Source organism: Piliocolobus tephrosceles, chromosome 9 (genome assembly GCF_002776525.5).
Source record: "Piliocolobus tephrosceles isolate RC106 chromosome 9, ASM277652v3, whole genome shotgun sequence".
Classification (NCBI taxonomy): Eukaryota; Metazoa; Chordata; class Mammalia; order Primates; family Cercopithecidae; genus Piliocolobus; species Piliocolobus tephrosceles.
This window is the reverse complement of record NC_045442.1, coordinates 56,224,182-56,250,938: the sequence shown is the minus strand read 5'-3', so window position 1 is coordinate 56,250,938 and position 26,757 is coordinate 56,224,182. Positions and strand designations below refer to the sequence as shown.

The window sequence follows — 26,757 nt, the reverse complement described above, 5'->3', positions numbered from 1 at the left end:
CCTCCCAAGTAGCTGGAATTAGAGGCGCACACCACCATGCCTGGCTAATTTTTCTATTTTTAGTAGAGATAGGGTTGCTGCATGTTGGCCAGGCTGGTCTTGAACTCTTGACTTCAAGTAATCCTCTGCCTCGGCCTCCCAAAGTGCTGTATTTTCAGGCATGAGCCACCATGCCCGGCCTAGTGGTCATCTTAATAATGATTACTATGGTATGAAGGAAGTTTCTGAGTTTATTTTATACTTGTGTCACTAATAGGTCATCTAAGTCAAATTTTTAAAAAGAAATGTCCTGCATATAGTGTCCTAGGAAGGTTAGAGTGTTTTCTTATCAGTCTATTCAAATATTAGAAATTTTCTTGAGTATATCCTTGAAATCTCAAATCCTTATCATTGGAAGTTATCATTGTTTGCATATGTTTTCTGAGATTCTTAAGGAATTTAAAAACTAGGCGTCCTCATGAAAAGAAATAAACTACTAATAAGTACTACAATATGGATGAACCTTGAAAACATGCCAAGTGAAAGAAGCCAGTCACACAAGATTACACATTATATAAACTCATTTTTGTGAAAGGTCCTGAATAGGCAAATCCATAGAGACAGCGAGTAGGTTAGTAGTTAACAAGGGCTTGGGAGACAGAGAAATGGGAAGTGATCACCTAATGGTATGGGATTCTTTTTTGAAAATGATGAAAATGTGCTAGAATTAGATACTGCTGCTGATCGTGGATCCTTGTGAATAGATTTAAAGAATCACTGAATTGTACACTTTAAAATGGTGAAGATTATGATATGTCAATCTTAATAATGCCATTGTAAACATAAACCATTAGAGAAAACTTTCAGTGGAAGATAATAAAAACTTACAGAAAAAAAAATGTTTTTATACTCTTAAGAAAATTAAAGGGAACAGAAGTTGAGTTCTCTAATTTTCCACATTGTATCAAAACCTATATGACTGTTAAATAGAATTTATCAAACATTTATTGATTACCTGTTCTGTGCTGGACAGTTAGCAGATGCAACCTTTTCCCTTAGATGCTAAAAGAGTTTTCAAAAGATACATATTTATAGGGTGAACAAGGATGATAGTAACCTTTGCTTCCATGTATTTCCTGTGCTTTCTCTGTGAACTTATTCACTAATCATTGTTCCATTTCTGTATATACTAGAAATAATGCTAAAGTATAAGAGAATAGAATTAGAAAACATAAAAATCTTAAAATGTATGGTTTTAAATGTAAATCACACACTGAAATCTTCATCTTCAATTTGTTACACGACTTTGACTAACTTATTTTTTAGTTGAGTAATCTTTGAGGGGGAGGGGCCAGGGTTAATTCGTGAAGATTCTATTGGTGCGGGTGCTTTATATGATTAGGGGCGTTGATTAGTAGTGGTTACTGGTTGAACATTGTTTGTTGGTGTTTATATTGTGATTGAAATTACTCGTGGTAATAGATTATGTTATTAGGAGTGGGATTAGGATAAGAGGAATAAGGAAAGAGAGGAAATAAAGTTTAATTATACCTTTTTGGGTAGTTGTGGTGATGGAAGTATAATAATGGCAAGGGTTACTTTAGATCGCTGTGTCTTTCTACCCAAATTATTTTATAATATCTTTGTGAGATGCAGTCATTTCATACATTTCTAAATGTCTGTATAATAAGAAATAAAAATAATATAACACCTAATAGTTATAGTGTTTGCTAAATGCCAAGCACCATTCTTAAGACTCTATACTTATTAACTCATTTATCCTCATCACAGTGTATTGTCTTAGTCCACTTGTTGTTGCTATAACAGAATACCACAGACTGAGTAATTTATAAAGAAATAAACTTCTTATAGTTCTGGAGGCTGGGAAGTCCAAGGTGGTGGGGCTGCATCTGGTGAGGGTCTTGTTAAGATGGTGGAGGACATCATATGGTGAGAACAAGAGTATGCATGTCCAGCTCAGGTCTTTCTCCTCTTCTTGTAAAGCCACCAGTCCCATTGTGGAGTCTATACCCTGATGATCTTATCTAATCATTAATCCCTGCCAAGGACCCTACCTACAAATTCCATCAACATATGAATTTGGGGATTAAGTTTCTAACATATAAAATTAGGGGGACATATTCAAACCATAGCAACTATGATATGAGTAAGTACTATTATTAGCCTAATTTTACAGATAAGAAATCTGTGATACAGAGAATTTAAGTAAACATACCTAAGGTTAATTAGCTAGTATGGGGCAGGCCTGGAATTTGAACCTAAGCAATCTAGCTCTTAACCACTGTCCTGCCCTGCCACAATGCAACCTTCCTCTCTTAGCACACTCTTAGGTGCTCCAGAAATGCTTCAATAGTAAGACATCAGTATATGTTAGTACACTACAAAGTATGGTGACAGCATGACCTGGTCTAGCAAAAAAAATTATGAACTTGGGATCAGACAACTGATGGCAGTTTTGTGACCTTTGGCAAGGTATTTTGACTTTGAGGGTCTTCAAAAAATCAAATTTTTCAGATTTTTAAAGATTTCCTTATCTGTAAAATTGTAGGCCCTTACGGACTATTACAACCCTTTGCCGACGCAATAAAACTCTTTACCAAAGAACCCTCAAAGCCTTCAACCTCCACTACTACCCTCTATATCATTGCTCCAGCTCTAGCCTTTTTCATTGCCCTCCTCCTATGAACACCCCTCCCTATACCTAATTCCCTAATTAATCTCAACCTAGGACTTTTATTTATCCTAGCTACGTCTAGCCTAGCTGTCTACTCCATTCTATGATCAGGATGAGCATCCAATTCAAATTATGCACTAATCGGAGCACTACAAGCAGTTGCCCAAACAATTTCATACGAAGTAACCCTTGCCATTATTATACTGTCAGTCTTACTAATAAGTGGCTCATTCAACCTTCATACACTTATCACAACACAAGAACACCTCTGACTTCTCCTACCCTCATGACCCTTAGCCATAATATGATTTATCTCCACACTAGCAGAAACCAACCGAGCCCCCTTTGATCTAACAGAAGGTGAATCAGAACTAGTTTCAGGCTTTAATGTTGAATATGCTGCAGGCCCCTTTGCCCTTTTCTTTATAGCCGAATATATAAATATTATTATAATAAATGCCCTAACAACTACAATTTTCCTAGGAACATTATATCCCATCCATTCACCAGAACTATTCACAACATGTTTTATTACCAAAACACTCCTCTTAACTTCCCTATTCCTATGAATTCGAGCAACCTACCCCTGATTCCGATATGATCAACTTATACACTTACTATGAAAAAATTTTCTACCCCTCACACTAGCACTTCTCATATGATATATCTCAACACCCATTATAATCTCTGGCATTCCCCCTCAAAACTAGAAATATGTCTGACAAAAGAGTTACTTTGATAGAGTAAATAATAGAGGTATTTAATCCTCTTATTTCTAGAATTATAGGCATCGAACCTACTCCTGAGAATCCAAATTCCTCCCTGCTACCTATTACACCCTATTCTAAAGTAAGGTCAGCTAAATAAGCTCTCGGGCCCATACCCCGAAAATGTTGGTTATATCCTTCCCGTACTAATTAACCCACTAGCCCAACTTATTATCTACTACACCATAATCATAGGCACTATCATCACATTACTGAGCTCACATTGATTCCTTGCCTGAGCAGGCCTAGAAATAAATATATTAGCATTTACTCCAATCTTAATTAAAAAAGCAAACTCTCGTTCCACAGAAGCTGCTACCAAATATTTCCTTATACAATCCACCACATCTATAATTTTCATATTAGCAATTATCTACAACAATATAATCTCCGGACAATGAACCATAATAAATAAACCCGACCAACTCCCATCCTTAATTATAACAATAGCCCTTACTATAAAACTAGGAATAACCCCCTTCCACTTTTGAGTTCCAGAGGTCACCCAAGGAACATCCATAATTCCAGGCTTACTTCTCCTCACATGACAAAAATTAGCCCCCATCTCAATCATATATCAAATCCACCCATCAATCAATACAAGCATCCTCCTAACCCTCTCAACTCTATCCATTATAGTAGGTAGCTGAGGAGGCCTCAACCAAACACAGCTACGTAAAATTATAGCATATTACTCAATTACACACATAGGCTGAATAATGATAACATTAACATATAACCCAAATATTACAATCTTTTATTTATTTATATATATTATTCTAACAACCACTGCATTTTTAGCTCTAAACCTAAACTCAAACACCACAACCCTAATACTAGCCCGCCCCTGGAACAAATTAACCTGATTAATACCACGAATATCATCCACCCTTCTATCTATAGGAGGTCTACCCCCACTAACAGGATTTATACCAAAATGGGTTACCATTCAAGAACTCACAAGAAACAACAGTTTCATCATCCCCACTATCATAATTATTATAACCCTACTTAATTTATACTTTTATATACGCCTAATTTACGTCACCTCTATAACATTACTCCCTACAACTAATAATATAAAAATACAATGACAATTCGAAAACACGAAACCAACACTTCTCATTCCCCCAGTCATTATTCTCACTACCCTCCTCTTACCAATAACAACCCTAGCTATATTCTAGAAACTTAGGTTAATATAAGACCGAGAGCCTTCAAAGCCCCTACTAAGTTAAATTATACTTAGTTTCTGAAACATATTAAGGACTGCAAAACTCTACTCTGCATCAACTGAACGCAAATCAATCACTTTAATTAAGCTAAGCCCTTACTAGATCAATGGGACTCAAACCCACAAATATTTAGTTAACAGCTAAACGCCCTAATCAACTGGCTTTGACCTACTTCTCCCGCCGCGGGGAAAAAAAGGCGGGAGAAGCCCCGGCAGAGGTCTTAGCTGCTCCTTTGAATTTGCAATCCAACATGAAAATCACCTTGGGGCTGGTAAAAAGAGGGCTCAACCTCTGTCCTTAGATTTACAGCCTAATGCTTACTCAGCCATTTTACCTTTTATTTCCACCTATGCTCATCAACCGCTGGTTATTCTCTACAAATCATAAAGACATTGGAACTTTATATTTATTATTCGGAGCATGGGCTGGAATTATAGGAATGGCTATAAGCCTTCTAATCCGAGCCGAACTAGGTCAACCCGGTAACCTATTAGGCAATGACCATATTTATAATGTTATTGTTACGGCCCACGCATTCGTCATAATTTTCTTTATAGTTATACCCATCATAATTGGAGGTTTTGGAAACTGGCTAGTACCCCTAATAATTGGCACTCCTGACATAGCATTTCCCCGCTTAAACAATATAAGCTTCTGGCTTCTCCCACCATCTTTCCTGCTTCTTCTCGCATCAGCCATAGTAGAAGCTGGCGCCGGAACTGGCTGAACGGTCTACCCCCCTCTAGCAGGAAATTTCTCTCATCCAGGGGCCTCTGTAGATCTAACCATCTTCTCACTCCATCTAGCAGGTATTTCCTCTATCTTAGGGGCTATTAACTTCATCACAACTATTATTAACATGAAAACCCCCGCAATTTCCCAATACCGAACCCCTTTATTCGTTTGATCAGTTCTAATTACAGCAGTCTTATTACTTCTATCCCTTCCCGTACTAGCTGCCGGCATCACAATACTATTAACAGACCGAAATCTCAATACTACCTTCTTCGACCCTGCCGGTGGAGGAGATCCTATCCTATATCAACACTTATTCTGATTTTTTGGTCACCCCGAAGTCTATATTCTTATTCTACCTGGCTTTGGGATAATCTCTCATATTGTGACATACTACTCTGGAAAAAAAGAACCATTTGGGTATATAGGCATAGTCTGAGCTATAATATCTAATGGGTTTTTAGGCTTTATTGTATGAGCTCATCATATATTTACAGTTGGTATAGACGTTGATACACGAGCCTATTTCACCTCTGCCACTATAATCATTGCTATTCCAACTGGCGTCAAAGTCTTTAGCTGGCTTGCTACACTTCACGGGGGTAATATCAAATGATCTCCCGCAATACTCTGAGCTCTAGGCTTTATTTTCCTTTTTACCGTAGGAGGTTTAACCGGTATCGTATTAGCAAATTCATCACTAGATATTGTATTACATGATACATATTATGTCGTAGCTCATTTCCACTACGTCTTGTCAATAGGAACTGTCTTCGCCATTATAGGAGGCTTTATCCACTGATTTCCTTTATTCTCAGGTTATACTCTAGATCAAGTCTGCACCAAAGCCCACTTCACAATTATATTTGTAGGCGTAAATTTAGCTTTCTTCCCACAACACTTTCTTGGTTTATCCGGGATACCTCGACGCTACTCTGACTATCCTGACGCCTACACCACATGAAATATTGTATCATCCATAGGCTCCTTTATTTCCCTAGTAGCAATATTATTAATAGCATATATGATCTGAGAAGCCTTCGCCTCAAAGCATAAGGTCCTATTAATTGAACAACCCACCTCTAATCTAGAATGATTACATGGCTCCCCCCCACCATATCATACATTTGATGAGCCAGCCTTTATCAAAATCAAATAAAAAAGGAAGGAATCGAACCTTCTGAAACTGGTTTCAAGCCAGTTCTATAGCCCCTATAACTTTTTCAATTAAGATATTAGAAAAATTATTTCATAGTTTTGTCAAAGCTAAATTATAGGACATACCCTATATATCTTATGTGGCCCACCCAGTTCAACTAGGCCTACAAGATGCCACATCCCCCATCATAGAAGAATTAATCGCCTTCCACGACCATGCCTTTATAATCGTATCCCTAATTAGCTTTCTAGTCTTATACGTTCTATCATCAGTACTCATAACAAAATTAACTAGCACTAATATTACAGATGCTCAAGAAATAGAAACTATTTGAACAATCTTACCCGCAATTATCGTTGTCTTAATTGCTCTCCCATCCCTACGCATTCTTTACTTAACAGATGAAATTAATAACCCATCCTTCACTATTAAATCAGTTGGTCACCAATGATATTGAACCTATGAATACACAGATTATGGGGGTCTAATCTTTAATTCTTATATACTCCCCCCATTATTCTTAAACCCAGGGGACATTCGACTTCTAGAAGTTGATAACCGAGTAGTTCTTCCAATCGAAGCCCCTGTTCGTATAATAATTACATCTCAAGACGTCCTGCACTCATGAACTATCCCCACACTAGGCCTAAAAACAGACGCAGTACCTGGACGCTTAAACCAAACAACATTCACTGCTATATGACCAGGCGTCTACTATGGACAATGCTCAGAAATTTGCTGTGCTAACCACAGCTTTATACCAATTGTCGCAGAACTAATTCCACTAAAAATTTTTGAAATAGGGCCTGTATTCACCCTATAAATAAATAGCATCACCTTACTTCCCCCAACCCAAGACATCCACAGACTCACTGTACAGCTATCACAGCATTAACCTTTTAAGTTAAAGATTGAGGGGATACTCTTCTCTGCAGTGAAATGCCTCAACTAAACACATCTACATGGTTCATTATCATCACAACCATGCTTCCCACACTACATATTATTATACAATTAAAATTACTAAATACAAATTATTACTTACCCCCACACAAAAAATCTCTAAGACACAAGCCCACAACAACCCTTGACAACTAAAATGAACGAAAATTTATTTACCTCATTCATAACTCCAACAATTCTAGGCTTACCTGCTGTAATTCCCATCATTCTGTTCCCCACACTACTACACCCAACTTCCAAACATCTCATTAACAACCGACTAATTACCATCCAACAAAACCTAACTCAATTAACTCTAAAACAAATTATAATAATTCACAACACCAAAGGACAAACCTGATCTCTAATACTTATGTCCGTAATTATTTTTATTGCCACGACCAACCTCCTCGGACTCCTACCACACTCATTCACACCCACCACCCAGCTGTCTATAAATTTAGCTATAGCAATCCCCCTATGAGCCGGTACAGTAATCATAGGATTTCGCTTCAAGACTAAAAGCTCTCTAGCTCACTTTCTACCACAAGGTACATCCACACCCCTCATTCCTATACTAGTAATCATTGAAACTATCAGCTTATTTATTCAACCAGTAGCCTTAGCTGTACGCCTGACCGCTAATATTACAGCAGGCCATCTACTCATACATCTAATGGGAAATGCCGCACTAGCATTATCAACCATTAGTCTCTCCGCAACTTCACTCATCTTAATACTCCTAGTATTATTAACAATCCTAGAAATTGCAGTCGCCCTAATTCAAGCCTACGTCTTCACACTCTTAGTAAGCCTTTATTTACATGACAATACTTAATGACTCACCAAACTCACCCTTACCATATAGTTAAAGCTAGCCCATGACCATTAACAAGAGCCCTCTCAGCTCTCCTAATAACATCTGGCCTAATTATATGATTCCACTTTTACTCCACTACCCTACTAGCATTGGGGTTATCAACTAATCTGTTAACAATACATCAATGATGGCGTGATGTCGTCCGAGAAAGCACCTATCAAGGCCACCATACAGCATCAGTCCAAAAAGGCCTTCGCTACGGAATAGTTTTATTTATTATTTCAGAAATTTTTTTCTTTGCTGGTTTCTTCTGAGCATTTTATCACTCAAGCCTCGCCCCCACCCGTCACTTAGGAGGACACTGACCACCAACAGGTATTACCCCACTAAATCCTCTAGAAGTACCTCTTCTAAATACTTCTGTACTACTTGCATTGGGAGTCACAATCACTTGAGCCCACCACAGCCTAATAGAAGGTAACCGAAAGCAAATAATCCAAGCCCTATCCACTATAATTTTATTAGGCATCTACTTCACCCTACTACAAGCCTCAGAATATTATGAAGCACCCTTTACCATCTCCGATGGCATTTATGGCTCAACATTTTTTATTGCTACCGGTTTCCACGGACTTCACGTCATTATCGGATCCACATTTCTCACCATCTGCCTTATTCGCCAACTACTATATCACTTCACATCAAACCACCATTTCGGCTTTGAAGCTGCCGCTTGATACTGACACTTTGTAGATGTTGTCTGACTGTTTCTCTATATTTCCATTTATTGATGAGGTTCCTATTCTTTTAGTATAATCAGTACAGCTGACTTCCAATCAACTAGCTTCGATAACACTCGGAAAAGAATAATTAACCTAGCATTAATTCTAACAATCAACACCCTTCTAACCCTGATACTAATAATTATTATATTCTGACTACCCCAACTCAACTCCTATACAGAAAAAGCCAATCCCTACGAATGCGGCTTCGATCCACTAAACCCCGCTCGCATTCCTTTCTCTATAAAATTTTTCCTGGTGGCCATTACTTTTCTACTATTTGACTTAGAAATTGCCCTATTACTACCTCTACCATGAGCTCTCCAAACAACAAATCTTCCCGTAATAATTAAATCATCAATTATATTAATTACTATTCTAACCCTCAGCCTAGCCTATGAATGAACTCAAAAAGGGCTAGATTGGACTGAATTGGTAAGTAGTTTAAACAAAACAAATGACTTCGACTCATTAGATTATGATAGTCATACTAACCAAATGCCCATTATTTACATAAGTATTACCCTAGCATTCATCATTTCACTCCTAGGCATATTAATCTACCGTTCACACCTAATATCATCACTACTATGTCTAGAAGGAATAATACTTTCACTATTTATTATAAGTACTCTCCTAGCCTTAAACACACACTCCCCTTTAGCTAATATTGTACCTATTGCCCTATTAGTATTTGCCTGACCAACATGGAGAAACCTTATCTCTACTAAAAATACAAAATTAGCGGGGTGTGGTGGCACATGCCTGTAATTCCAGCTATTAGGGAGGCTGAGGCAGGAGAATTGCTGGAACCCAGGAGGCAGAGGTTGTGGTGAGCTGAGATCATACCATTGCACTCCAGCCTGGGCAGCAAGAGCGAAACTCCATCTCAAAAAAAAAAAAAAATAATAATAATAATAATATATATGTATATATATTCACACACACACACATATATATATTTGGATCAATGTATTTTAGAATGCATATATATTTATGTATAACAATTGATCTTATTTGTCATAGTTTGATATCTTTAATAATATATCCATGTTTTCCATGTCATTAAATTATCACAGTATACCTTCAAATATGGTATGAGCCTGACAACAGTATAGTTCCAATTCCTCCTTTTCATCTATGTGTGATTGTGGTCATACAAGTTACTTTTGCATATATTGGAAACCCCATGATTCATTGTTTTTGTCTTTACTGTGGACCATCCGTTATCTCTTTTATTTGCTTCATTTTTTGCCATTTCCAGAGCCCTTCATTTCTTGGTGCAGGTCTAAGTTTCTGTTTACTATCATATTCCTACTCTCTGAAGAACTTTGAACATTTTATGTATCCTAGGTCTGCTGACGATGAATTCTCTTAGCTTTTGTTTATCTTTAAAAGTCTTTATTACTCCTTGAATTTTTTAAAGGTATTTTCATTTGGTATAGAATTCTTATTCGACAGTCAGTATTTAAAGATGTCACTTCTTTTTTTCTGGATTGCATAATTTCTGATGAGGAGTCCGTTCTACTTGTTATCTTTGTTCTCTGTGTGAAGTGTGTCTTTTCTCCTTGGGCCACCATCAAGATTTTCCCTTTATATTTCATTTTTGGCAATTTGACTGTTGTGTCTAGTTGGAGAGTTTGTTTATTGTTCATCTTGCTTGGTGTCTCCTGAGCTTCCTGGGTTTGTATTTTTCTGCCTTTCATTACTCCAAGAAAATTCTTGACCATTCATTACCTCTTCAAATTTGTCTTCTGTCCCATTCTGTCTCTTCTTATACAACTCTCATTAGCTGTTTTGTATCATCCCACAATTCTTGGAGGCTCTGTACTTTCTTTTCCACTCCTTTTTCTCCTTCATGTTTTTATTTTAAATAACTTAAATTGACATATCTTTGAGTTCAATGGATCTTGTCTCAACTGTGTGAAGTCTACTGAGGAGCCCAAAAAAGGAATTCACTCTGATACTGCAATTTTTCTTATCAGATGTTTCCATTTGACTCTTTGCTAAAAATCCCATGCCTTTGCTGCAGTTCCCTATCTTTTCATGCATGTTATTCCTACTAGATAGAACACTGGATATTGTGTGTAGAAGAGGAGAGATTGAGTTAAATAATATTTTGGCCTGGAAATGAGCATACTCATACCTTTTCTTCTGTGCTGCAAATGTGACAGGTGGAGCCTGTTTAGGCAGGAATTGAGCTGAGTTTACATTTTGTTTCAGGCTTAGATTCCTCTAGTGGAGGGCTGCCATTGCCTTCTGCTTAGGGTGGAGGCTGGGGCATCAGAGAATGTTGCTTAGTGTTCGTGCTCCACCCTGAGCTTTCTCTGCACACCTGCAGCACAGAGGAGGTCTCCCCACACTCCTGCCTTACCTCAGCAGTTGACTACTCTTGCTTGTTACTCTGCTAGGCTGGTGCTAGGGGCGGGGGTCTTTCATGTAGGCTCAGACTCAGTCTTTAGGGTGTGTGCCTGGGTTCAAGGTTGGGTCTTTCTCCACATTCCTGCCCTTTCCACCACAGCAGCCACACTCTGTCCTAATGTGTGGTTACAGATTTGAAGGCTCTTTATATAAGCTGCCAAATTGCGTTCTAGCAAGAATGTACAAATTTACGTTTCACCAGCAGCAAACGAGGGTTCTCTTAGGCAGGCCTTCTAGCTCTAACATCACTGAGTTTCTTTGATATGTTGGGATTGCATAATTCTGTTGCTTGCTTATACAGTGGAAATGCAACACACAGCCTTACTCATAGTAGGGCATAATCCATTTTTATTGGTTAGCTGAGGAATCAAAATACGAGTAGTCCATTGTGTGGCCCTGAGGTACCACTTTGATTTTGATTTGGGCACATCCACAATGTGACTCAGGAATAAAAGGTGTTTGCATTTTATTGGAAGCTGCATTTGACAGAGATGAGAAGCTGGGTTTTTAAACAGAGATCTTCTGAACCCTGCCTGAAAATACCACAGCCTGAGGGTCTGGAAGGCTGAATTCTAATCCCAATTCTGCCTCTAATTAGCTGTTTCTTAATCTGCACTTTACCAGTTCTGTGCCTCACTTTCTTTATCCCATGGGATTAATGATACTTATCCTATTTCAGTGGATTGTTGTGAGGGTAAAATGAAATTACAGAAGTGCAGGCCCTTTACAACACTGTTTAAGTGCTGTAGAATATAAAGTATTTCTCTAGGAAGGGCCGGAGAGGTGGAGAAAATGTGAGAATTAGAAACTCAAGGCACCTTTTTGTCATCTCCACATCCACAGTATGAGCGAGTGCGTAAATATGGAATAGAGTGAAATTAGAAATAGATTTCTTCCTCTCACTAAACTTAGCCTGTTTGTGTAAAGTTTAACTAAGTCTTTCTCAACCAGTGAGGTCATAGTTTTAAAGGGAAATGGTATGCCAGCCCTTACTCACACTGGGAAGTGATGAGGTCTTCATGTCACGTCCCACTTGGGGCTCAGTGAGCTCCTATTGGTCGGTGTTTCCTTTATTCCCAATCTGACCCTCCACCTGCTGTCTCAGCTCTAGAATTCATCCACTATGCCGCTTGGGTCACTAGAGCAACACACACTTGTACTCAGAAAATAGAGATAAGCAAGCAGATCTCAAAGTCGTCATGAAATTTATTTCCTTCTTTCACTCACAACAAATAGTCCTCCACACCAAAAAAGACCACAGAGTGCACAATGGCACAGCCTATAGTTTCAGTTCCTCTTTTGTAACCTGTTATACACAGTTGAAAGCTGTGCAGCTACAAGCTGGTAGGCCTAGAGCAGGGGTCAGCAAACCACTGCCTACAGGCCAAATCCAGCCCACTGCCTGTTTTCATAAATAAAGTTTTAGGAACACAACCGCTCCCATTTCTTTATATATTGCATGTGCCTGTGGCTGCTTTTATGCCACAATGGCAGAGTTCAGTAGATACAAGAGACTGTATGGCCTGCAAAGCAGAATATATTTGTCATCTGTCCCTTTGCGGAAAAAGTATACCTACATCCCGGGAAACAGCAATATTAGTCTGTTTACTTTCCACCAGCATTACTAAGAGAAATTTGTTTTCCTCAGGTCTCTTTCTTCTTTCGTTTAAGATTTATATTTTAGCATCTAAGAATAGTGAGCAAAGAGAATGTGCAGCATTTCCATCTGTGGAAAGGTTGTAAACCCAACCCTAACCCTACAACCATTAAAAGTGTTTAACTAGAAAAGCTTATGTAAAATACAGGGAGAAAAAGACATGTTAACTCCCCATGAGGTCTCAATCAGTCAAATCCAGGCTGTGGAAGAGTCTACACAATAAGTTACCCAGTTTCTTCAATAAATAAATGAACGCAGGGGGAAAAAGGTGGGATAGAGGAGCTGTGGAGATTAAGAAAGACTTAAAGGACTTTCAACCTAATGCAATATGTCGACCTTCCAACTTGAGCAGACTAATGGAGATAGCTGGAGATAATGGGAGGACTTGAACATGGAGGGGGTCTTGGGTGCCATAAAGGAATTACTTTTACTTTCTTTGTTATGATAATGGTATTGTAATTTTTTGAGATATCCTTATCTGTTAGAGATAAATTGCAGTATTTATGGGTAAAATAACATGATGCCAAGAATTTTCTTTCTGCTCTTCCTAAACTCCCTCAGGAAAAAAAAAGGAAAAAAAAAAAAAAAAACAGTAGGGAACATAAAAGAAATAATATTGGCAAAAGGTTGGTGTTTACTGAACCAGGGTAAGGAGCAACTTGAAATTCATTATGTTTTTTTTGCCCAAACTTTGTGTATGTTGGAATTTTTCATTATTGTGTTTTTTAAAATCATGCATTCAAGAGTTTAAGTGTTGAACAGTTGAATCCTGGTTCTGCCAATTGTTTCTGCATGTGTAAAATGTGGATTGCAATTCAGATTATATATGATATTATGAGGATTGTGAGAATTAAATGAGATAGTAAAGAGTTTAGCACAGTCCCTGACATGCAGGAAGTGATCAATACTTGATAGTTACTATATTGTTTCTGTTATCAACTTATAAATCAATAATCCCTGTGAACCTAGCTCATTTATGATGTAATTGATTCTTTGTGAACAACAGAACTTAAACTCATATTGCTGCTACACAAGAATAAGCCACGCATGGGGGTGCACACCTGTAGTTCCAGCTACTTTGGGAAGCTGAGGCAAAAGGATCATTTGAGCTCAGGAATTTGAGACCAGCCTAAGCAACATAGCGAGACTCTGTCACTTAAAAAGAAAAGAAATAAAATAAAATAAGAAATCAGGGAATTGTTTTCAATGTGTGCATACGTTTCCTTGACAGTCTGGAAACAATCATAGTGCCTGTAAGATGCTTGGAGAGAAGAATAACTATGGTAGCCTTCCACTGAAATCAAGGAGAACACAATTAGAATTTCAGATAACCCTAACAATCTGGCTATTCTTCAAATATTTGTCAGATAAGAATTACAGTTTTCATGAGACTGCTAGCAAATGCCTGTAAACACATATAAGCACCAAGGGGATAGGAAGTCATGTGACTATGTATAGAAGTAACAGATTTTCCAGTTTGAGTTCCTATTGTCTCTCCTTGACAACCTGATGCTCCCAACGGAACCTGGGAAAGGCTCCAAGTCATATGACACTCCTTTAAATTCAGTCTGTACTGACTTAATCAGCTTGTTAGTCAACCACTCACTAGCCAGTATGTATCACTCCTCACATTTATAGAAAAATACATTGACTTAAAAATGCAGGCTTTTTGAGCAAAAAAAAAAAAAAAAAAAAAAAAAAAAAAAACAAATTATCACTTCAACCATCAGTCACCTCAAGTGACTGAAATAAATTAACTTGGACCCTGCCTCACAGATTCCCTTACAATTCATTCCTTTTTAAAGTTGCCTTCTGAAGAAAATTCCTGTCAGAAGTGTTAGGAAGCACACTGTTCATAAAGGATGTTTAGAAAAGAAGAGGGGAAAATGGGGATATGTTGGGGAAAGTTTAGAAGGGAACATTTTGTTGAAGCCAAAAATATCAACTCTGTACATTTTTTTCCTCTTCTTCTCAGAATGACATCACTCCTTTACATGTTGCATCAAAAAGAGGAAATGCAAATATGGTAAAACTATTGCTCGATCGAGGAGCTAAAATCGATGCCAAAACCAGGGTAAGTGTGCAACTTATGTACCTGCTTCTACTTATATTCAGGAAGTAGGAGCACTTTTCCTAATACCTTTGCACTGATACAACATGAGCTTTATTTTTTGTTCTATTTGTTATAGTCTCTTGGAAAATGATTGCTACTTTTATTCTTTTTAAAATGGGATGGCCATCCATCTATATTTGTAAATACTTAATTCACAGTTAAATGGTACCTGGCTTTAAAAGGTCTAGAGTTTTTGTTGCATTTAATTTTCAAGACACTGTAAGCTAAGCTATTCGGTCAGTTTGATACTAAAACTGCAAGTTATTCTATTTAAAAACCAATCTGTCTACCCGTGTGCACTGCTGGTAGAAATGTAAAATGATGTGACTGCTATGGAAAACAGTGTGGAGCTTCCTCAAAAAAAATTAAAAATAGAGCTACCATATGATCCAGCAATCTCACTTCTGGGTATATGTCCAAAATAATTGAAAGCAGGATCTCAAAATATTTGCATAACCACGTTCATAGCAGCAATAGGCAAGAGGTAAAAGCAGCCCAAATGTTCGTGGACAGATGAATGAATTTTAAAATGTGGTATATACATACAATGCAGTATTATTCGGCCTTAAAAAAGAAGGAAATCTTGTTGCATGATACAGCATTGATGAACTTTGAGGATATTATGCTGAGTGAATATACCAGTTACAAAAGGACAAATACTGTATGATTCCACTTATAGGAGACATCTCGAGTATGGAAAATCATGGGAAAAAAGTAGTATGGTGGTTGGCAGGGACTAGGGGTAGAGGAAATAGTTATTTGATGGGCATAGAGTTTTAGTTTTGCAGGATGAAAAAGTTCTAGAGATCTGTCACACAACAATGTGAATGTGGTTAACACTGAAGCGTCCACTTACGGATTGTGAAGGTAAATTTTATGTTGTAGGTATTTTACCATAATTAAAAAATTTTTAAAGGCTGGGCCCAGTGGCTTACAACTATAATCCCAGCACTTTCAGAGGCCAAGGCAGGAGGATCACTTGAGTCCAGGAGTTTGGGACCAGCCTGGGCAGCACAGCAAAACCTCTATCTCTACCAATAAAAGAGAACAAAATTAACTGCTAGTGGCGGCATGCACCTATAGTCTTGGCTATACAACAGGCTGAGGCAGGAGGATCGCTTGAGCCCAGGAGTTCAAGGCTACAGTAGGCTTTGATCACACCTCAGCAACAAAGTGAGACCCTGTCTCTAAAACAAAACAAAATGACTTTTTTTTAATTAAAAAATTATAAAAACCCACAAATATGTCTAATCTAGGTGTTTATGGCATGTTGCTTATTTGGTGTGATGCATTGTGGGTAGGGGAAAAACCAAGACTTATAATCTGATTTGAATCCAAATTCTAAACTTAGCTAGCTGACTTAGGTAGGCTATTTAACTTTACTGATTGTACTTTCTCTGTCTGAAAATAAAGAAAACTAATGGCCACCTTGTAGGGTTGTTGCAACGATCAAGATAATGTTTGTAAACTGTGCTGGCATAAAGTAGGCCAGAAATAAATTCTAGCCACTGCTAATATATCTCAGAGCTCCAGTTAGTATTAAACATCTAGACACAGGTTTTCTTATTCAGTATTTCTTGTGCAAGAAGCAATCTAATCAAAAGATTGTCTCAGCACAAACATCAATCTATCGAAGGGTTTTAAGTAGTTTTCTTGTAACTGCAACTCCTGCAATCCTGTGCTTCCATCTTCTAAAAATTCTGATTCCATGTTCCTAAAACTGGCCTGGTAACCTCAGCTTAATTTCTGTAGTGCTTTGATTTACTACTTCATTTTTTATTCCTCGCATTTATTTACTCAACCAGTAAATGATCGTTGAGTGTCTACTGTGGGCCAGACACAGCAGATGACAGAGCAAGACACAACTTCCCCTGCCCTTATGAAACAAAAGGTCTAGTTTGTATTCTGTACTTTGACCCTAAGACAGCCCAGTCATAGGCAGGAGACCCAGACTTCTTTTTCTTGATTACCATTGAACCTGGAAACCATCTATGTACCTTAAAAGAAACAAACTTTCTAAATAGGAAAAGGGAAGAAAGAGGAAGGCCTACCCCTAAATGACTGTCTTACTGGGGAGGTAAATTGAATATAGGTTTTATTGAACTGATTATTCATCATTCCAATAAGAACCAATTATCAGTATGTAAAGAATGCTAGAAACATTGCTTTAAATGACAGGGGTCTTCTGCTAAGCATAGGCTATTTAAAGAGTTGTAAGGAATAAAAAGTAGAGATGCATTGCGTCTGTTGCCTGATTATTACCTGGAGGAAAAGGAACATTTGTAAAGAAGAGGAATCTTGGCAAAGGGAAATGAGGGTTACCAAGACACGCAGAAAAGAGAAGCTTGAAGAGGTGCCTGGATATACAGATTTCAGTTGGTATATGGATTGGAAATTACCTTATTTCTCTCTCTGTTGATATAGTCAATCTACAGAACAGCAAAATGATTTGTCAGTAATTTTTCATCATTTGTCAAACACTTACATGTTCTATTTGGTTCAATGGGAGGAGAAAAGGATACATAGGAAGTTCAGGCCCCATCTTTAGAGGGCATAGAGTGTCACAGGGAAGGGCCAGGAGAAAAACATACAAATTCCTCTGCATGCAACTGTCAAAGATAGGAAATAATCTACATAGGCAAAGTTTGGTATGCAACTTGGTTTCTGTGCCACTTTGCCTCCCTGTTCTGAAGGGCTGTCTTATTTTTGACAAAAATATAGATTCCTTTGTACCTCCCATTCAGTTTTAACTCGGATTTACATTCCTCCTATATTATGTGAAGGAAAGACATGGAGAATGAGAGGACAGAAAAGCCTGACATTCTTCTGCAGTTGTCCTGAATGGAATGGGTTGGGGGAAGGGTGTCATTTGGGCACAGACTGAATTTCTGGCAGACTAAATGGGAGAAATTATAGTATATACCTGAAATATGTAAACTGTTTTGTGTTCTCTTCATCAAAGTGTCCCTTCCCTCCTGCTGAGATGACGAAGTAGTGATTGGGTGTGTGGGTGAAAGGGAAGGAGCTGGCTAAAATGTCAGAAAGCCATGGGGCAAGCCTAAAACTAGAAAGGAGAATTTGTCACAAAAAACAAGTTCTAACTACCCAATCCAGTAGCCCCTGAGAAAATAGATACCGTTATCTACCCACCTGCCTGCCACCATGCACTTACTATTGTGGCAACCTTGCTTGCATTCAATAAATCTGACCTGTTATACACACTTATCCCCCATGTTTTAGAGGCAGGAAAGCATCACTGGATTTCACCTGAGGCCAGCACTGTAAGGGACCTTGTTCCTATTGCTCTGTGCCCTGCCTGGGTGCTCACAGAATAGAGGATTCACTTTAAAAGAAGATTCTTAGAGCTCTTTCATTCAAGGATGTAAACTTGAATTGTGTTCAGGGTAATTTAGGTAGGATCAGAGCAAGATATTACCAGCTGGAAAGGCAGATGAGTGAATTTAATTTCAGCCTAGTGCCTGATCTCTAAGCTTGAGTGTGACTAGCAAGTAGTGAAATTGTGACCTGAGAACAGTTCACCCTCCTGAGTCATAGTTTTCCAGCCAGTACAGACAGAAAGTTGTTCCTGACCATCTCACTCTCTTAGCTGGAAGGGCACTGGAAATTGTAACTTTAAGAATAATTAGTTATTGTAAAATTTAGGATGATTGCACATGAATCTTCCTGAAGGTGTTTAGCTAGGATCTGATGAATTACAGACCCTTCGGGTTTCTTTTTTTTTTTTTTTTTTTTCTTAGACGGAGTCTCACTCTGTCGGTTGCCCAGGCTGGGGTACAGTGGTACAATCTCGGCTCACTGCAACCTCTGCCTCCTGGGTTCAAGCGATTCTCCTGCCTCAGCCTCCCGAGTAAGTGGGACTACAGGCGCCCACCACCATGCCCGGCTAATTTTTGTATTTTTAGTAGAGAGAGGATTTCACCATGTTAACCAGGGTGGTCTTGATCTCCTGACCTCGTGATTTGCCCGCCTCAGCCTCCCAAAGTGCTGAGATTACAGGCGTGAGCCACCGCACCCGGCCCCCAGACCCTTCAGGTTTCTGTTTAGCTCATTTCAGGAAAGTCTTTCCCATTTTCCCAGCCCCATAATGCTAATTAATATCAACTGGCTTGTTAACTCACGGTCCTGTTGATAGCCAAGAGTAATATATAGAGGATCTCTGTCATAGTGGTGGGACATGTGCTGAGATAGAAACACCTATCAAGGCATATTTGTCAGTCTGGTCTATATGCAGATTTCTAATTTTAAAATGATTTATGTAGTTCATTTTTTCAACAAGATCACAATGGCTTCGTTTCTTTATAGACTAAAATGTTTTGCTAAGAATGGCCTCCTATTTCTTTCCACCGAATTCTTCCCCTCTTTAAAGCTAGCATGATTATTTGGTACATGTTGAAGGAAGATACTTTGCAATGGTTGGTCTCTTGTCATTTTTAGTTTGCTCTGCATCAATTCACAGACCAATCAGAGACGTAATATAGACCCTAAATCAGAACCATTTTGAGACTTGAGTTCTCTATCTCTTTTTACTGACTCCTCTTCATCTAATAATAAAAGCAGTTATACTTGTATTTAGTGCTTCAGAGAAGATGCAGAATCCCCAGTAGTGTTGGTAATAACAATACTCTGATTACCAGAATGTTACTCTAACTGTGCCCCTCCCAACTTCTAGCCTTCCTAGCAGGTTGCCACTGCCTGCATCCTCAGAGAATCCCATTACCACAGCATTACTTGCAAAGCTACACCTTAACTCTAAGATGCGCATGGTCATCTTAGTGTCCGTCACACTTAGCATACTTAGCAAACTTCCTGGTGCATGTTAAATGCCTAATAAGATATACTTCTTAATATTACATTTGTCAAAACATCTTAATTTACTTGACTTTATACTGGTCCTATGGTAATGTAATTTTTCCACTGAAGTTAATGGCATCCGGTTTATGTACAAGAATAAGGAAGTGTTTATGCTCAGGTAGATGAAGTGTTTTCAAGGCACTTCCAATCTGTCAATTGTTAAATTTTTACTGCCTGGGAAGGTGTCAGGGGACACTTGGATGTACTATAATATCAGCCCATGCTTTCCCAGAAATGTAACTGGTTCTGTTTCTCAGGTTAAATACTAAGAAAAAAAGAATTATTGATACTGACTTTTGCTTTTGATTATATTTCCAGGAATGTGATTGTCCAAAGTTAAAAATAAATCCTTGAAAAAAATATTAAATATTTCAAAGTCATAGAATAGTCTCTCTGAAAAAGAAATTCTAAAACAATACTTCCTCCTTGAGTTCTAAAATAGATATGTTGACAAGAACATTAGAAATCGTGAAGAAGACCCTGGGATTCTACATTAGTTGAAACTAGCCTGAAAATGTTTCTTCATGTCATATAAAAATATATCAATTTTTTCATTTTTGTCAAAAAGATTACAAGTTAATTGGAAATATTTATTTAGATTAAAAGAAGGACCAGTAATCATGAAATGCCACTAGCCTTCAAAACACGAGAGAGTATCTTTGAAGGAAAGAATGTTTTTTACAGTTGCAAAGCATTCTGAGAACATGGAGGGAGCATCTTTTGTTCTATTTTTCTCCCTCTCCTAATGTTTATACACTACATTTTAAACCTCATTTCCCTTGCCAAATTAGACATCTAAAAGTATTATGGCAAAAATCATAATTATTGTTGCACCAACCTAATAAATGTCATATGCCTTGTTCTGTTGAAGAGTCTACAAAATAGGCTCAGGACAGTTTTATTTTAGTTAATTGCTATGTGGTTCCAAGTGCTAATGGTCAGAATCTTGTCTGCTTTTTCTCCTACTTTGTCTTAATGTATGTTAGTAATGCTCACATCTAATTTTTTTTTTTTTAATAGCTCTTCATCAGTTAGGCACAAAATTACTCTATAGCTGTCAACTATAACCATCTTTAATTACCCTCCTTCCTCAAAGGAAAGATAAAGATAAAAGAAATTATTAGTGTTTTATAAATTGTGGATATTAAATTGTTTCAAACATGTAACATAAGAAGCATATAAAAGCACCTTTTATGTTTGAAATCATTTATTTATTTATTTATTTATTTATTTATTTTTTTTTTTTTTTTGAGACAGAGTCTTACTCTGTCACCCAGGCTGGAGTGTAGTGGCACAATCTTGGCTCACTGCAACCTCCGCCTCCTAGGTTCAAGTGATTCTCGTGCCTCAGTCTCCTGAGTAGCTGGGATTACAGGCACATGCCACCTCGCCTAGCTAATTTTTGTATTTTTAGTAGAGATGGGGTTTCACCATATTGGCCCAGCTGGTCTCGAACTCTTGACCTCGTGATCCACCCTCCTCAGCCTCCCAAAGTTCTGGGATTACAGATATGAGCCACTGTGCCTGACCGAAATCATATTTTATATTAGGTTATTCAATATCTACCAACTGGAAAGTCAAGAATTCTCTCATGTATTCATAGAAGAAATATTCATAAGTGGTGCATGATAGAAACAAATACAAACCATGATGGCATAATACGCAGAGGTCACGTATCCTGTTTTTATTCAAATGTATGAGAGTTCTGGCATTAAGTTATGATGGAATAGCTTGCATTGGACTAAGCCTTCTGCTGAGAAAAATCATCAGCTCTGGACAAAACCAAGCTGCTGTAAGTTCCAAATTATTTATAACATATCATACAAAATACCCACTATGTAATTTTAAAATTACTAAATAAAGTCAACTGGAAAATGTGACTTACAATCAAAAGAAAAGTTAGGTAATAGAAACAAACCCACAGATGACTCCACTGTTGAAACTTGCTGAATTTAAAATAACTAAGGTAAATATGTTAAGCTATAGGGGAAAAAAGTACAATGGGGGGAAAAGAACCAGAAGGAAATCCTAAGATTGAAAAACACAATATCAGAAATACTTTAAAAATCATTAGATGGGATAAATAACAGATTGAATACAGAGGAAGAAAAAAATTGGAGGACTTAAACACAAGTCATAAAAATCATCCATACTAAAGCACAGAAAGAAAAAAAGATTAAAAATCAAATACACAGCTATGTCAGTGACCTGTGGAATAATAACAAGTTGACTAAATCTGTACAATGTAGTCCAAGAGGCAAAGAAGAAAGAGAATGGGGCATAAAATAAGGTTATATTTACTTTCAAATTTGATCATAAACTGAAGGCCTCAAATCAAAGAAACTTAGCATACCCCAAAGAGAATAAATACAAAGAAAACCACACAGAGTCATATCACACAAAAAATCAAAAAGAAAAACAAAATTTAGCCAGAGAAAAAGACATTTCATGAATGGGAAAAACAATTATAAGAATGTTATCTGACTTCTTTTTTTTTTTTTTTTTTTTTTTTTTTTTGAGACGGAGTCTCGCTCTGTCGCCCAGGCTGGAGTGCAGTGGCCAGATCTCAGCTCACTGCAAGCTCCGCCTCCCGGGTTTATGCCATTCTCCTGCCTCAGACCTCCCGAGTAGCTGGGACTACAGGCGCCCGCCACCTCGCCCGGCTAGTTTTTTGTATTTTTTAGTAGAGACGGGGTTTCACCGTGTTAGCCAGGATGGTCTCGATCTCCTGACCTCGTGATCCGCCCGTCTTGGCCTCCCAAAGTGCTGGGATTACAGGCTTGAGCCACCGCGCCCGGCGTTATCTGACTTCTCATCAGAAACACTGACAGTCAGAAAATGATGGGCCACCTTTAAAGTGCTGAATGAAAAATATCTAGCATCTATTTATATAGATTGATATAAATTCTAGTAAAAAATATATTTATATCTACTAAAAATTATATTTATGTACTAAAAGCAAAACAAAGACTGTTTCATACAAGCAAAAGCTGACATAACTTGTTACCATCAGTCCCATACTAACTAAAATACTGAAGAAATTTCTTCCATCTAAGGGAAATGATACCAAAAAGAAAACTGGATCTACGTAAAGGAAAGAAGAGCTAGAAGTAGTAAATATGTGGATACAATAAAATATTATTCTTCTTAAGTTCTTTAAAAGTCAATTGTTGAAGCAAAAATATCAATCTGTTATGAGGGCTATAATATATAATAGTATGTAGAAATAAAATATATAGCACAAAAGATACAACTAATAGTGTAAATAGAATTATAATATTGCAAAATTCTCATTATACATAAAGTGGTATAATATTAAGTCACTATATATGTAATATTAATATTACTTTATAATATATTATTTATATAATGAATACTATGTATTATATATACTATATAATATAGTATGTTATAGTATATTATACTATATTATGCTATGTTATACTCTATTATATATACTGTATATAATATAATATATACTGACTTTTGCTTTTGATTGTATATAGTGTATATATTATATACTATGTATGTATTTTGATTATAAACATAGTATATATTATATAGTATGTTATATATTATATATTGTTATACTGTATTATACTATAATTTATCATCCTATAATGTTACCTATATAATACTATATATTACCACATATCATATATAATATATACTATATATTACAATAAATACTGTTTAGATATATACTATATCCTCTATATTATATATAATATGTACTATATACTCTATATCATATATAATATTATATATAACATATACTATATACACTATATTATATATATTATATATAATATACAATTATTGCATTATAGGAATTACAATTTTTAATATTATAATATTCACACTAGTAAGTTAAAGATACACATTTTAATTTATAAAACAACTATCCCCCCCAAAAAAATTTAGCTAAAACAATCAGAAGATAGCCAATGATATAGATGATGTTTCAATGATTAGAATACTAAATAATTCTCAACCCAAAAGGAGACAAGCAAGGAGAAGACAATAAACACAAAGAACAGAGTGGAAAACTACAATACTAATAACATAAGAGTGTGTTCTAGTCACAGAATGAAGGCTGTAGTTTTCCAAGTAGAGAGGACACAAGAGGATTTTACCTTATTTTCATTTAAACATGTAGATGGTATAACAGTAGAACAAGGAAGCTAATTAATATATTTTTCCTCCTATATATAAATGGCAGAAATGAACTCTTGATCTTAAATAGAACATTGACTGCTTATATTTTTTGAAGAGGTTGCTTGGCATAGTAGAAGGAACCCAGTCCTTCAAAGGGAGGCAATCCTGAATGTAAATTCTAATTCTATCGGTTTACTCTATGTACTTGCCATGTGACCTTGAGTAGGTACATGAATCCCCTGGAGCAGTTTTCTTGTCTATAAATGTAACTACTGATGCTTTTCTCATAGAATTGCTGTAAAGATTAAATAAGATCACAAATATAATAAGCCTATAACATAGAGGACATTCAAAAAATTTTATTTCACCTCTTAGGCTATCTCGATAACTGCCTAACACACACAAAAATAAATAAATAAAATGAGGACACAGTCCAAATTTTTGGTGAAAATGCCAATATGAAATAGCTTTGCTGGCCAGGTGTGGTGGCTCATGCCTGTAATCCTAGCATGTTGGGAGGCTGACGTGAGAGGATTGCTTGAGGCCAGGAGTTTGAGACCAGCCCGGCCAACTGGGTGAAACCCCATCTCTATAAAAAATGTAAAAATAACTGGAAGTGGTGGGGCATGCCTGTAATCCCAGCCACTTGGGAGGCTGATGCACGAGAGTTGCTTGAACCCAGGAGGCAGAGGTGACAGTGAGCTGAGATTGTGCCATTACGTTCCAGCCTGGGTGACAGCGAGATTTTGTCTCAAAAAAAAAAACAAACAAACAAACGGAAGAAAAGAGCTTAGTTATTAGACTGTAAGTGATGCCCTTTAGTTTATCTTTCACTATCATCATAGCTCTCTTCTCCTGAAGGACTCTCTACATTTTTTTTTCATTGTTTTCAGTTTTTAATTCAAGATTATATCCTGTTCTATAGCCATGATCTATCTGCAGAGTTCTCTCTGCTTGAATTCCTTTTCCTTCTCTAGAGTGAGGGGTTTGTATTTATGTATTTATTTTGCTTGTGAAAAAGAAAAGAAAGAAAGATTATCCTAAAGGATACTAATCAAAATAATATGTCTCTTCTTGAAAATATTTCCCAAACCACACATTTGTGTCACTCCAGGACCTGCTAAAGACACATTCTGGTTTCATAGTCCTAGGTGTGATGCCTTAATATCCTGCTTCATGCTTTTCAGAAAAATCAGACCTGAAAGTCTTTTGACCTTCATGTGTGCAAGGTTTTGCTCCTAGGCTAACATGAGAGCATTCTGTCCAGCCAGTAACGTGCAGTTCCCCTCCTCACTAATAAGGTTACTGTCACTAAAACGAAATATGAGATCTCGACTAGCCAGTTTGTGTTGCTTTAGACTTCTGCCCAAGGGAAACTTGTTTGTTATGTGAGTGCTTTAAAAATCAAGGGAATTGGAAAATATTGCTAACCCCATGCAATCTCATTTCCCTTCCGTAATGTTACTATAGCAACTCAGCATCCCTCTCCTTCTCTCTTGTCCAACTGCATATGTTGCCTTTCTTGAGGCACCCCCCTCTCAATCCCTCAAAATTGCCTTTGTCTAGCATTTTTCAACTGGAGATCAACACTATTCTATGCAGTTGAAAAATTGCTTTTTGGTCTACAGCTCATTCTAAGTTACTTTGTTCATTAATTATACATTTCTAGGAGTTGGAAGCAAGTAAGAATCCTTATTCTGCATCGAAAAAAAGCGTGGATCTAATTTTAGGGAAAGGAATATGCCAGTTCTGTGCTGCATTGCAAAGCACAGTATCAACCATAGCTCTTTTGTTACGCTTATTAGTATTCCGAGTAGAAAAAGGGAATCTTATTTAGAGCAAATTTTGAAAGCTAAGAGACTTAGTCACATCCTTAAATCCCAATTTACAAGTCACTTATTCTATTAAGAATTTTACTTTTCTGGAAAAATAAGGTATTTTAATAGCGCTGCTGAAGTAGACAAAATGAGTCTGCTCTTAAAAAGGATAACAAAGAAAAGAATTTTAAACAACTTACTAGAAAATATTTTTTAACTTGCCTGAAAACACATTCATTCACTCACTCCATTCGTTTACGCAGTAATTTTTATTAGGCAACTTTCATGGACATAGTACTAAGTTACCTCCTCTGTGAGATTCATTTATCCCTTAAGCTGGTAACCTTGTCCTCAGAGATGAACTAGTGTTAAATAAAAAAAATTATTCATGATACTTGTAAGAAAACAGTAAAGCTGACTTTATCTAAAGGGGGCACTACAAACAAATTTTATAGTGGTTCAGAGATCTAGCTCAACTCTGAATACAGCAAGGAAGGGTGGGAATTTATAGCCAAGGAGTAAGGCGTGAGGTCAGTAAATAGAAAATTACAATGAGGAAATGTCAAAGGTAGGGGCAATCCTGGCTAAACTGGCTTGACAAGATT

The 26,757-nt window shown here is 37.1% G+C and overlaps 1 protein-coding gene across 2 annotated transcripts in view; it reads left to right on the top strand.

Moving 5' to 3' along the window:
* ANK3 (ankyrin 3) overlaps positions 1 to 26,757 on the top strand; it is a 713,837-nt gene that overhangs the window by 489,351 nt on the left and 197,729 nt on the right. For both annotated transcript variants that reach the window (XM_026454835.2, XM_023185582.3), the window contains one exon: positions 15,168 to 15,266. In XM_026454835.2, coding sequence (XP_026310620.1) covers positions 15,168 to 15,266 — 99 coding nt within the window. The remainder of the gene's footprint in view (positions 1 to 15,167; positions 15,267 to 26,757) is intronic.